The 15,129-nt window shown below is 36.3% G+C and overlaps 1 protein-coding gene across 1 annotated transcript in view; it reads left to right on the plus strand.

Annotated features, from left to right (window-relative positions):
- Positions 1-15,129, plus strand: part of LOC141129908 (zona pellucida-like domain-containing protein 1) — a 169,507-nt gene that overhangs the window by 82,003 nt on the left and 72,375 nt on the right. The window contains exons 6-7 of the mRNA XM_073617942.1: positions 1,437-1,517; positions 6,014-6,185. Of these exons, the coding sequence (XP_073474043.1) occupies positions 1,437-1,517; positions 6,014-6,185 (253 nt within the window). The remainder of the gene's footprint in view (positions 1-1,436; positions 1,518-6,013; positions 6,186-15,129) is intronic.

A 15,129-nucleotide genomic window follows, 5' to 3' on the forward strand; every position in this document is an offset into this window, starting at 1 on the left:
ACTATTCCTCCCTGCAGACACCATGATCAGTCACTAATCTGCCACAAGATTGTGCAACACACAGTTAATTTTCATTTTGTCTAATGAATGAGGTGAAGCTCTCTTGACTTCTATCTTGTGCGAGCAAATATACAGATGTTTTCCTTCTATGTAAAGGGAATTTTACCACATTCACTAAGCTAAGGGGAATATTTTTTGCAAAGTGAACAGCCTATTTGCCTTTAGGCCAGAAAGTGCTATGTTGGTAATTGGTGGCTGTAGATGCGAACAGCTGCGTTAGTTCGCCAACCTCAAATGAACCCAGAGCTCATTCCATAGGAGTTTGATAGTGGTCTGCCTTTTTTATGAACTAGTCCTGTAAAAATATAAAAAAGCAAAAATAAAAATACCTGACATGTCAGGACTTGTTCTCACTTAATGGTTATGCACTTTCTGTATAGACTACTTCTTCAACATAAAAGAACTGATGAGTGTCTGATGAGTCTCTAGTTATCAAGTAAACAAAGGCCACAAAACACAAGAGTGTTACAGTAGCAGTGTCTAAAATATTTTTAACCTGGTAAAATCCAGATCTGTTTTCACACTTTGGCTATTGGCCTATTGGTTTTAAAATTACTTTGTTATTACTTATGATACAGAAATAAGGCATATTTTGGGGAATAAACAAGGCTTTTGTTGATATTGCATTTAAAGGATTTATTTAACTTTATAGACATGTACAATTTGCAAGAACCAGTCCTGATGAAAATGGACTTTACTGGCACCTACATGAGACAAAATCCAATTCATAAAAGATCAATCTTTATTTACAACAAAAATAATGAGTAATGCATTAGTGAGGCATTACAATTGGATTCTGTCTTATGTGGGTGCCAGTAAGGTCCATTATTAGCAAAACTGGTTCTTGCAAATTGTACATGTACTAGAAAATTTGGATGTGGCATGGGTAGAGGTCTCCTTTCTCTTTTTCCAACTTTATAGACAGATATTTTAAAAGTGAAAAACAATAAAATATGAAAATGCATTATTTAAAAAAAGTTTGATTAAGGCTTATGCTACAAATAATGAACAAATTGAAATAAAATAAAATACAAAAAAGTTTCATATAAAACGTTTTAAAAAATTGGCAAAACAATATCTAAGGAGACCAGGGAGTGGAATGTGTTAATTGGGGCTAGTTAGGAATAACAAAGGATTAATAGAAGGGAAAGACTTTTAATGAGGAAGTAAACTTTTTGCTATTTTCATTTTCCAGTTTTCCATACATCATGGAGTCCCAGGGAGGGGCTCTATTATGTATGAGGGGCATCCTCTGTCCTTTACTGCTTGACTACAGTTTTCAAAATTTGAGTAAACTGTATATAAAATGTTTACTAGGAAAGTTAATCATCATTTTCATTGGGTTAAACTGACCAAGTGACTACTTATTGATATAGGTGGAATGTTTTAATGGACTACTGTTACACCACCCCATCTGGAAATCCAACTGATGACATCAGATATGATCTGTTCCTCAGGTAATATGCCTGTAATAAAGATTTCAAAGATACCCAAAGTACATCATGTTTGAAGAAGAAGTTGTACACTATAGAGTTTTTGTTTAAGTCTTAATTGTAATTGTAATATTATTTGTATATGTACTTTAACACTTTCAGACAAAAGAATGGTATATACATTAAGAAATATCCTCATTATGATACATAAATAGGCTTACTTAATAGGAAAATAACCCAGAGCAGTGCATTTAAAAAACATATTTTTTCTGTCTAGTAAAAACTATTCTATAGAACATCGTGATTATATAAACATCAATGTACAAAGCTGGCAAAAGTCTTTGCAAGGTTTTTATTAATTTAACACTATGGTAAGTTTTGAGCCCTGAGGTGAAAATTTTATATGGAAATATAAATGTAAAAAGAAAATACTGAATCCAGAGAATTCAGAGTTTCAGATGAACTGAATACAATGAACTAACAACTAAGATCATTTAGATTTTTTAATGGTTCATTGATTTTATTATTTATGTCATTCCAGCTTTTACGGTACAACAAAGAGCAATGAAAATGGGCCCACTGCAAGTGATCAGATTTCAGTTTAGATAAATCAGTAAGGAGGCGATTTCTGATTGGTTGCTATGGGGTACATAATTTCCTCTCTATGCTATCTTTATTGAGTAAAATAAAGAAGTTCTTCTTACCATTTATTTGTAAGCCTACCAAACACAGAAGAGAACTATTAACATAAAAAGGTTATTCCTCATGTTTGACCAATGGGAAGAGCCAGTTAAATCATCATTCCATTATATCCCAATCCAACTATGCATTCAGACCTGCTGGTTAACACTAGAGATACAACATAATATTACAGATCCATTCATTCCAAACTTCCAAAATGCATACAGCTTTCAGGCTTGTTTACAATTTTCATTGCAGTGTGTTGAAACCATAGCTTCTATGATGTAGGAGACTTAAGCAGAAGAGAAAGTCCCCATTTACAATTGCAAATGGGTTCATTAGCAATTAGACCCAGAGGGGGTCCCTGACAATTAGTTGTAGGCAGAAACCCAAAATAATGGGAGGCAGAAAGCTCCCACAAGTATTCATGGCCACTCGTGTGTAATCATCCAAGCAGCAATTTCCTGTGAATTATCGGCACTGAACGCAGACTCTCTGTATTAGGGATTGATAATTTGCAGGCAATCGCTGCCACAGAGATTGCATGCTAGTGGTCACAAATAGTTGTAGGAACTGTCAGCCTCTTATTACTTTCCATGGGGCTTCCCAACTGCAGCTTTTTGCTTGGAACTACTGCTGGGTCTCCTGCATCTAACTGCTAATAGATCCATTTGAAATTATGAATGGGGCCTAAGATGATGGGCTAAGATAATGTGGACCGCTGAACCAATATAAAGCACAGTGGGGTATTTTTAAAACAGAAGGCATATCTCACTTCACAATGTCTTACTTTGACACAAATAAATAAGGAGCATACTGTTCATTTTAAGATAGGGGCCAGAAGAAAGAAAATCATTTATTAATGCCCTTACACATCTGTGCATGGCTGCTAAATAAATAGATAAGGTAAATCTTTGTATACTTAAACAGATGGTGCAGTGATTGCGTTTTTATTTCTAAAATTTTATATCTATAATTATATCTAAATTTCTAAATATTTCTAAATTTATTTTTAAATTGTTAACACAGGACACAGGACACAAATACATTGCAGTGGGTTTAAAGTGGAGCTCCAGACCCCCCCAAAAATATTAAAAGTCAGCAGTTACAAATAATGTAGTTGCTGATTTTTAATATTGGGACACTTACCTGTCCAGGGATCCCACAATGTCAGCAACCCAGTTGATTTTCCAATTGACACTCGGGTGCTGTCACTGCCATTCATGGTAAGGAAAACCGGCAGTAAAGCCTCATGGCTTCATGGCCGGTTCCCTACTGTGCATGCGCAAAGTGTGCTGCACTTTCTAACTGGCCCAGTGGCAGAGGCATAAGGAGATTGCTGAACTTCCAGGGGACCTCGCCACATCTCGTTGCATATCTGTTCCCCCTCCCCCCAAAAGGTGCCAAACGTTGCACCGGAGGAGGGGAGGAAGCAAACAAGCAGAATTTCCACCTTTGAGTGGAACTCCGCTGTAAGTACTGAGGCAGTTTTTTATCTCTGATACAAATCCAGAGGAATGAAAGCCTTTGAGAATAAATATCAAAGCACCACAGTAATTGTAAAGTGATTTTAAGTTTTGGTTCAGTTACTTCAATACTTACAAAAATTGACTGTTGGAGCTTTGAGTGTGATTTGGTGATGTCACTATTTTGCTGCTCACTATTACTTTGCTTGGGGACTGTGCCTTGAGGCAGCAAAGCTATGCCTTTACCAAGATGGTTGTCACCAAACAAAGACATTGTACAGAAAAGGTGTGGTAAGTCAGTAGTGAAGAAAAGCTTAGCTGCAGGAGGACAGCTGGCAATACCATTGACAAGTACTTTGCCCTATGCCTGCCTTTTTTTGGACAACATTTTTCAATTTACTGCTGCTCATGCAGACATTGCTAGCTACTAAGTCTCCTAGTCCAGCAATTAACATTACACAGATTTACACAGGAAAGCGCTATTTTGAGTCAATTCAAGTTCCTGAATTTAACTGATTGCCTGATGAAGTAGGGGTGTTTTCTGGCCCCTGAAACACATTGGCTGTGTGGTTGCTTTTAGTGCAAACCAATAAAATAATTAGGTTCTTCTATAATTTAGTCTGGAGCTCATTCTATTGGTACAAAATTTGTGTTTTAGACATTTTTACAGGTTACACAGAATAAGATGTCTATTTAGAAAGTAGGGGCCAAAATGGATCTTACCTGTGTCTCCAACAGTTATGTAAACAAAAAAGATGTAATCGCTGTGCCACAGCTCTGATCTCAAGAGCACAGTATACGCAGGGTAGTGAATGCAACTCGGATAACCCAATGGAGTCTTAAGTAAAAAAAAATAGACAAAATCAGTGCGCACACACACCATATTACACAAAGAAGTAAAAAAAAGCACAAATTTGAAACAAAGTCAACAAAGAAATATAAACTTAACTTCTTTGTGTAGTTTGGTGTGTGCTTATGCTGGTTTTCAAAAGATATATAGTAAACTAAAAGTATTATTTATGTGTTAAGAATGGAAAAAGTAGCATATATAAGCACACTTAACATGCATAAATATAGGAGGTGTGCATACATTTGTAAACATTTGGAAATTGTGGTTGGTCACAACCCAACCAAACTCAGCGCTGACCCCACATACACTACTTCAATAAAAACAGTCTATGTCAAAGTTCTCTGGTTCTAGGTGTTCAAGCAGAGAAAAAGAGCAGCGCCGCTCTAAGGGTAGTAATGTGTATAAAACAAAGGCTTTAATAGTGTTTAAATATGCACTCACATTTGACAGATCAAAACAGGCATGTAGTGGTACTCCTAAACATCATGAAGTCACATCCGGTAGTCCACTGGGCCGCTTCCGGTGGCGTCCAAAGCTCCGAGGTATGGGGTTCCCTCAGTCAGCATGTCAGCTGGTACGTAGGTGGATATGTCAGATGCTGGAGAGCCGGGGGGAGTGGCTGTAGCACTCACGCTCGGAGCATGGGTGCTCGTTCATCAGGCGTGTCAGGAAGATTATATCTATGCCCCCCACCACCACTCACTCCTGGGATTCCACCCAGTGACACAGACCAGGAAAGAAGGCATCTATTCAGCTGTAAATGCGATTTATGTCCTACGTCTGTGAGTGCAACACCTCTACTTTTATATTTTCATTTCTAACCATTAAAACGGTATTACACTAGGGTAGCCGTGCGCTCTCTTTTTCTTTGTATGGTTGGTCACAACAGCTTTTATTACATTAGATGACAGGAATGTCACTTACCTGATTTTTTTTATTTTTCTTTTAAGGTCATCAATTTTTCAAATTATACATGATTAAATTCAAGGTGTACTTGGTAAAGTAGCCACTGGAGTTGATTTACTAAATGAAAATAGACTGTGCACTTTGCATACACTATTTGCCTTTGCGCTTTGCAAGTGCAGTTGCATTCATTTTCCTGAGAGCTTAGTGAATGTGGTGAAGCTCTGCTGATTTCCATCATCCAATTATGTGCACGTAAAATGAAATTATTTTATTTCATTTGCACCTGATTGGAGTGTCACCAGATTCACTAAGCGCTGGGGAAAATTAGTACAACTGCAGTTGCAAAGTGTACAATCTATTTGCCTTTAGTAAAGCAATCCCACTGAATGTGCTTTTCTTCATTAATTTGTTGAAAGGTTGTATATAATTAGTTAAAAACTGTCACAAGCTAGTCATTAACCCTTCTCTATTAACTAAATATCTCATGAAATTTCATGTATCAGGCAGTATTTAAAATGAGTTTGTTATACAATTATTCTAATCTTTGTCTGAATTAGTTATAGTATTATATATTATTTTAAATTTTTTGATTGTATTTTAATTTTTTTACTACAAAGCTGTGATAAAGACCCACAGACAACAATATTTGAAAATGGTAAAAGCCAGATGGGAAGATTTTCTTTTGAAGTGTTCCGATTTGTCAAGCACAAGAACCAGAAAATGTCCACAGTTTTCTTGCATTGTGTAACAAAGCTGTGCCGATCAGATGACTGCCCTTTTCTTACACCTGTAAGTTATCAAATATAATTTTTACTATGAAAAAAAATGCACTTTGCTGAAAGCTATGATACTTTGTTAAATGCCTAGAGGATGATTTGCCAAAGCATATACAACTTTTATCACTTTTGAAAGCTTGCACTTATGTTTAACCCCTTCGGCGCTTAAGGGTAAAACAAATGTTAATGCCTAAGCACAAATTTGCAATTTTGTGTTAGTAAAACAGTACATATCACCACAGCTACTTTGTGCATCCAGGTGGATTATACGTTGTTTTTTCAAGGACAAATTGGGCTTTCAGCTGGTGGTAAACGGTAATGGATGTCTCCTGATTTTTTATTTATCAAAGGAAAACTGGCCCAAAATAGTAAAAAAAAAAACGTTTTTAAAATGTAACTTTATAATTGTTGTTATTACCATGACCTACCACCAAAAAAAACACCCAAAATCAATTCTACTCCTCCATACAATCACAGAGATACCACATATGTGTATGTTAGTATGTGCTGTACCCGTAGTACAGCCCAAAAAAAACAGTGCACATTTTGCTTTTTCTTTTATCCTATCTAAGACACGCTAACTCTTAACTGACACTGATACTAATTTAAAGAATGCTTTTTTAAAAAAATCCTGCCCAAAATATACTAACCAATACCTTTGACCCTGGCCTTGACCTTTGACCCTTACTTGACCCAAACACTAACCTTGGCACTGACCTAGATCAAACTTTGATCTATGTATTTTTCTTTATATTTTATTTATTTATTTATTATTATTATTATTATTATTATTATTATTATTATTATTAATTTTTTTACCCACAGTTGTTTTTTTCTCTCTGAAAGGAGAGAGAGAGATGCAATGGGGTTGATTTACTAAAGGCAAATAGAAGGCAAAAATGTACTTTGCATAGTGCAGTTGCTCCAGAGCTTAGTAAATGAGGTAAAGCTTCACTTTGCAAAGAATACCCAACTACCCATGTGCACGGAAAATGAAAAAACAGCATTTTTGCTTGCACATGATTGGATGATGTAAGTCAGAAAAGCAGCAAGTCAGCAGAGAGTGCAATTGCACTTTACAAAGTGCACAGTCTATTTGCCTTTAGTAAATCAACCCCAATGTATCTTTCCTCTCTATTTACAGAGAGAGAAGCACAGAGGCCATCTTCACAGTGACTGATCACTGTGATAGCAAATCAGAGGCAACTATAGCGATCAAGTGACTCGGAACCAGGAGTTCTGGGTTCTAAACTTTAACACGAGACTCAGGAGCCCCAGTGAAACCCCGGTCTCTGTGCTGGGAGCATGCTGTGCAGTGCGATCCCAGCACAAAGACAGATAAGCATATATGCGACCCCATTGAAAAAAAGCCCAGTCCAGTTGAGCCGCATATATGTACTGTTGGCGCGAAGGGGTTAAAACACCCAGGATTCTTTTTCAGATCTGTCATAAATGACTTTCCATCTGTGATTGGCCCACAGGAATCACATGGTACCTGGCTACCTGTACCATTCGATTAGCTATAGCCAATCACAGATCACAAGCTGTTCATGACTGCCAAAACTATTGCTTATTCAGTGATCGTCACTGTATAAGCAATAACAATGTAAAAAAAAATCCCTGATCACCCCTCCAGAGTAGTACAGTGTCTGTTTTTACAAGATGTAAAAAAGAAAAATTGTAAAAGAAAAAAAAAGAAAAACAAAAGAAAAAAATTGAATAATAATAATAAAAAAAAAAAATATATATATATATATATTTTTTTTTTTTTTACATACTTTCACCTATCCCTGATCACCACCACACCAATCATATGATGACAGTGTACTTCACTGGTGACAGTATGTAAAAGAAAATTTGTGATAAAAAACAAAATTTATTTAATTTCTTCATTTTCCAAAAAAGTGGGACAAAAAAAACCTTGCCATGCCTCTGGCTAAATACCTTGGACTGTTTACTTTCCAAAAATGGGTCATTTGGGGAGTATTTGTATTGTCCTGGCATTTTGGGGCCCCAAGAAATGAGACAGGCAGTCAGTACATCCGGATTGATACATTTTCAAATATATATACCATAGTTTACAGACGCTATAACTTTCACACAAACCAATTGATATACACTTTTTTTTTTTTTTTTTTTTTACCTAAGACATTTGGCAGAATAAATTTTGGCCTAAATTTATAAAAAGAATTCTATAAAGAAAGTTCATATACTAAAAAATAAAAGGCCCGTGGTGATCATATACCACCTGAAGAAAGGTCTATTTATGTAAAAAAAAATGCTATAAATTGCATTTGCATACAGTGTTGCATGACAGAACAGTTGCCAGGTAAAGTAGCACAGTGCTGAATAGCAAAAAAATGCCTTAGTCATGAAGGGGGTAAAAGATCCTGAGGTTAAGTGGTTAATCTAGCATAATAAATTCATCTTCTGCTAAATGCACATAGGCACAGAATGTAGACACACATCAAACACTTATTTCTCTTACTTCTGTTACTCAGAAAAGCCCCTCCAGCATTTCCATGGTTTCACTTTGCTGCAAAGTTTAATATTCTAGTATTGTTCTACTTGTAGCACCCCCTAGATAGGCTGCTAGAAAAGCTAAGTAAATGTTGTTTTATTTTGGTTCCCCTGTACCCTGTCATCAATGGAGCAGTTTGTGATTGCTTTGGGTTGTTTTAGGCTTCACTGGTTGCAAATTTGACTGCTTTCTTCTGCCTACTAGAGGATTTTAGAATGTAGTGGGTTGGAAGAAGTAAATCGACAGCCCAAATATTTATGTTGTCTCAGCTGATCCCTGGGGGAGGGTGCCTCATATGTGGCTGGGAAGTACATAAATATCATGGGGTATGAGGCAGCCCTGTTCTTGTCCAGGGGCAGAAGTTCCCAATCTGAAGGGTTGCTGCCCTGCTGGGCCACCCAGCTGGGTTTTACCTGTACTCATCATGGTCCCAGCTATGCTAGAGCTAGGGGGCCTGTCTTGCTTAAGCATCTGGAACTGATTAGGGGATTTCATTCAGGATCCAGTCTGGACAGTTCACGGGAGAAATGTCTGGCTGACATTGGATGGAGGCATCCAAGTATCCAGGGGCATTGTGAGTACAGACCTGAGTGTAGGATCTTAGTGACTGTCTGCTGCTACCATCCCTTGTTCACCAGTGCCAGAGCTTGCTTGAATTAGGACATTTCCTAGGGTGTCTAAGTGTTGCTCATTCTCTCAGCTGCTACTAAACTGGCTGAACTAAGAAGAACCTTTTCAGGGTGAGCGCTACATATTTATTGTGCTTAATAGTTGGACAGAAGACACAGGTGACATCCAATTGTATCCTTTAACAAAACATTAAAGTTTGGTGGCACCTAGTGTTCACCATGGCATATTACATTAAGGACTTTCATTCTTTAGCCTTCATTACATCCTACATTTTGTTTCTGACATACCCCATTACCATATAATGTCCACTTTTTACAATTATCTTGCTCCTATATTTTGTTGCACATAAACATATATGAACCTAACCTGCGCCATTTACTCACACAAGTTACATAAACATGTAAAACTAAATAGTTGGTTAACTCATGCCTCATTACCGCTATTAAATTGTTTTTAAGTTTTTATACATATTCTCATGAAGCTGTGTGCTAAATTGGACTATTTCTTCACTTTGCCTCCTTACCTGCTGTCCTTGGAAAGCACATCTGAAAAATTAATTGGGTTCTAACTAGCTTATTTTGACCATGGATATTAGAGAACAGCTGAGGGTGCATGCATAAAACAGCATTCTCTTTATGTCTCCTAGGCCAGTCTCTCCTAATGGAGGTTAAGGTATATACAGTCCTGGGGCTAAGGTAGGCAATAGCAAACAGGGAAGATTTTCTTGTCAAAAGAAGTTTATTGAGTATACAATATTATAAAGATACATAAAGTAAGTTTACAAGGATCTATAAAGTAAGCTCATTGTTTTACAGTAGGGTTTATATAGATAAATATCATGAAATTTCAAATATTAAACATTGGGTTCACATAAACGTAAATTAAAGATATATATCATTTCCTTAGTTACATTTGTAGGTATTTAAATGATTTATACCTACTATACATATTGTTTACAGGTAGAGTGTATATAGGTCAAATAAATTCTGATAATGAGCTTTAATCATAAGGTGGAGAAAGGGAAAGAGAAAGAAGAAAAAGGGTAGAAAGGCAGAGGTATGGTCCACAAGGTTGTCCCGCTCGTCAGTTTATTATTCTTTTTAGTTCTCTTTGAAGCCTTAGAATGGGTGTCTCTGTAAGTCATTTAATCTGTTACCATGGCAACAGGACAGAGTCATTGAAGTTTGACAGGAACTGTTGTTTTATCCAAGGATGCCAAAGTTTTTCACATTTTGGAATTTGATTTTGATCGATGGCTACCATCTTAGCATGGGACATTGTATTATTCATTCTGTGAATTGTTTCTGCTAGTACCAATGTAGGAGATTTCCATGCCTTGGCCACTGTTTGTTTTGCAGCCGTTATTAGTTGGATCATAAGTTTGAATTGAGAGAGTGTTAACCATTCCGGTTTTAGATTAAGTAAAGTTATATATGGATCTGGTTGTATTATTTTTTAAAATATTTTAGATGCAATCACGAAGACTTCCTTCCAGAAGGTTTGGATTACTGGGCACGTCCACCATATGTGTAAATGTGTGCCTATTTCTGGGCATCCTCGAAAACAAAGAGCTGAGGTATTAGGTGAATATTTTGCCACTCTAGCGGGTACAAGGTACCAGCGAGTTAGGACTTTATCATTTGTCTTCAGTGCTAAGATGTTGGGTGAAGATGACTTAGATGTGAGCCATATGTTAGACCAGTCCGTGTCTTCTAAAGTTCGTCCCAGGTCCTCCTCCCACCTCTGAACGTAAGAGGTAAATTAAGATTTACTACTCCATATAATTGATTATAAAGTGATGAAATTGTACCTTTAGCAAATGGATCTTTTGTACAGATTGATTCAAAAATGGATAATTGGGATAATGGTGTATCCCCCTTTAGGAATGGTGTATAGAAATTTTTGATTTGGAGATATCTAAATATCTCAGAGTTTGGTAGATCATATTTTTCTCTAAGCGATGGGAATGAAAGGAATGATTTAGATGCTATGAAGTCATTTAGTGTCTGAATGCCTGATGTTGTCCAAGCTTTAAAAGAATTTGGGTAGATCCATGCCGGATAAAAGGCCGGATTTCTGATAAAAGAAAGGAGAGGATTGTGTGGAGATTGTAACTGATATTTGGTTTTTAGTTTATCCCAGAGAGATAAGAAGTGTTTAGTTATGGGATTATGAATTTTAAAGCGGTCTTTAGGATCAAGCCATAACAAGTTTGATATTAATAGAGGGTCATTTTCTGAAGCCTCTATAAATACCCATAATGGGATTTCCTGTTTTGCATGGTATTTGGACAGACTGGCCAAATGTGCTGCTCTGTAGTAGTTAGTAAAATTAGGGTATCCCAGGCCTCCTTTATTTTTGGGAAGATGTAGTGTGTGTATAGGTATACGTGGTTTAGAAGAGCCCCATATAAACGAAGTTGCTCTTTTTTGTACTATTCTCAAAAAATAGGAAGGAATTGGAATAGGGAGGACTCTGAATAGATAAAGCAATTTGGGTAGAATAGTCATTTTGATTGCATTAATCTTCCCTATCCAGGATAAAGGAAGTTGCGACCATTGTTTTATTAGATTTGTGATCTGTCTTAATACAGGAGGATAATTGGTTGAGAATAAGTCAGAATGAGATGCTGTTAAATGAATTCCAAGATATGGGATTGATTTTTCTGCCCATGTGAATGGGAGTGCAGCCCTAGCCGGGATCAACTCCATGTTTGTGAGTGAAATATTAAGCACTAGGCATTTCTTAGGATTAATCATAAGGCCGGATAGGGCTGCAAATCCATCAAGAGCTGGTATTAAGTTAGGACCAGAGACCTGTGGTGATGATAGAAAAAGTAATATATCGTCTGCAAATATACATAATTTGTGTGTAATACCTCCTACTTCAATGCCAGTTATAGTTTGGTTTGTTCTGATGTATTGGGCCATGGGTTCGAGCATAAGGTCAAATAATAAGGGAGATAATGGGCAACCCTGTCGGGTACCTCTTTCGATATTAAAGGCATCAGATTTGTATCCAGCATATTTTATATAGGCTTTGGGTTTATTATATAATGCTTTGATCCATGTTAAAAAGTGGGGTCCAAAACCTCATTTTTGTAATGAATATTGCATATATTGCCAGGATACTGTGTGAAATGCCCTCTTAATATCGAGAGATAGAAAACATAAAGGGATTTTCAGTTTTTTAGCAATATGTGCCAATAACACTGCCCTGCGTATATTATCGCCTGCCTGTCTATTTGGCATGAAGCCTACTTGATCTCTATGTATTAATTTTCCTATAATGCTATTGAGGCGTTTTGCTATTATTTTTGCTAACAATTTAATATCAAGGTTTAACAGAGAGATAGGCCGATAATTCACACAGGAAGTATCATCAGAAAGGGGTTTTGGGATCATACAAACAATTGCCATTAGTGTTTCTTGCCGAAAAGAATGTCCTTCTAGAAGTTTGTTAAAAGTTTCAGTGAGAATGGGAGAGAGTATTTCTGAGAATGTTTTATAGTATAAAGCCGAGTAGCCGTCTGGGCCTGGTCTTTTGTTAAGTTTTAGGTCTTTTATGGCGTTAGCAACTTCATCTATAGTTATAGGCTCATCCAAACTACTTTTTTGATTCTGAGATAACTCAGGTAAGGTTATTTTTGAGAAGAAGGATTCAGCCTCTGTAGGATTAAATTCATTGTTTGTCTTGTATAAAGTTGCGAGATGTGAGTGAAATTTATGGACTATTTTAACTGGATTACAAGTATAAACATTTTTTGATAATTTCAAACGTATTGGTTTGAAAGATTTGTTAGTTGAATTTAATGCCTGAGCCAAATATGTACCTGGTTTGTTTGTATTCATGTAGAAATTGTGTTTGGAGCGTTTGAGGGATTTATCAACTGACTCAGTGAGAAATAGATTGTATTCCAATCTAGATTTTTCCAGATGAGATTTTGTACTCTGAGATGGATTATCTTGGAATGATATGTAGGCTGCATTAAAATTGAGTTCTAGTTTTTTTGCTAGATTTTTGCGTTCCCGTTTAAATAGTGCCATTTGTCTTTGTATTGTACCACGCAAGACAGGCTTATGAGCTTCCCACAGTGTTATTGGGGAGATGTCTGTTGTATTATTAATTGATATGTATTCCTTTAAAGCTTGTTCAATGGCCATCTGATGTAGTGGGTGTTTGAGCATTATGTCCGGTAAGTACCACGTTGGGTCATGCGCTTTTGGTATGGCTGAGGCTATAGTAGTGTATACTGCATTATGATCAGACCACGGAATCGGAATTATATCTGATGCAATAATTTCTGGTATCATTCCTATTGTTAGAAAAATATGATCTATTCTGGTGAAGGTTTGATGAGGGTGCGAGAAATAAGTGAATTTCTTTTTCATTGGGTTACTTTCTCTCCACGAATCTACCAGATTGTATTTGGAAAGAAGTTGAGAAAAAGGTAATCTAGAGGTTATTTTGGATGGTGTAAATTTAATGGTGATTTATCTAGAAATGGGAGGAGGACCTGGTTCGAATCCCCACACATTATCACTGTTCCTATTTTGTGTGTATTAATCACTTGTAATATATGTGAGAGGAATGGTGTAGGTTGTTTGTTAGGAGCGTAGTAGGAAATCACCGTGATTGCTGTATCCATTATATAACCCATGAGTATCAGGTATCTACCTTCTGGGTCTTTAATTTCTGATGATAAGGTGAATGGTGTGGATCGGTGAAATGCAATTAGAGTTCCCCTTTGCTTGGTACAGGCAGAAGCCGTGTAAATTTGTTGATAAAAAGGAGAAATATATTTTGGAGTAGAATCTTTGGTGAAGTGTATTTCTTGGAGGCATACTATGTGAGCCTTCTTGTTATGGAAAGTACGGAAGGCTTTGGTCCTTTTTTGAGGGACATTTATTCCCTGAACATTCAGGGAAAGTATATTCAGTGGTGCCATGGCAACAGATCAAATAGTTTTGACTTACTTTTTGTTATGCAGAGCTGACTGCGCAGATCAACCTGTGTGGACTGAAGAGATGAAAAGATAGAAAAGAAACCAGTGAATTCTGGAGTAAAGAGTAAACAAAAAACATATGAGATTAGATGATACATTGTATAAATAATTTTTTGCAAGTAATCACAATTTACCCGTGAAAGAGAATAAATATCTCTCTCAGGGGAATAAGTGCCTTCGTCACACTCCCACATAATAAGGTTGGGAGAATGAGGAGGGCTAATGGGGGTACACGGATCTTCCGCTTACAGGAGAGAAGTGCTATGTCAAAAGACATCAAAATGATGTTTCATTAATTGGAGTGCAGAATATAGTTTTTGTTGAAATTATTTATTCCAGGGTGGTTGTATATGGTTAGTCTTGCCCTAGGCTAAATAATTCAGTTAGAAAGGTACTGTTAATAACTTTGGTATTGATGAAGATAGTTTGAATTATTTTGGGATTTTAACCCTTTTAGAGTAAACAATTACATATTTTATTCATATGTAACTGTTTAGATATGTTAACTCATAAAATTGAGGTTGTATTGCTTCAGATTAGAATAAACAAAAACATAATTCTAGGAACTAGTTAGGTAATAATATATTTGTTTTAAGAAAAGAAAGAAAAAGCTTCCATTACTTCTGGATTATTGAACATATTTGTCCTAAAAAGTAATAAATCTATTGTTATTACCTGATAATATATAACTGAACAAGAATTTCCTTATTTCACTTATATATTCTAAGGCTATATGAATCAGAAGGAATAAGAAATATAACTGGAATGTAACATGATCCCACATAGTGTGTGACTATCAGA

This window comes from Aquarana catesbeiana, linkage group LG02 (assembly GCF_042186555.1).
Source record: "Aquarana catesbeiana isolate 2022-GZ linkage group LG02, ASM4218655v1, whole genome shotgun sequence".
In the NCBI taxonomy this organism is placed as follows: Eukaryota; Metazoa; Chordata; class Amphibia; order Anura; family Ranidae; genus Aquarana; species Aquarana catesbeiana.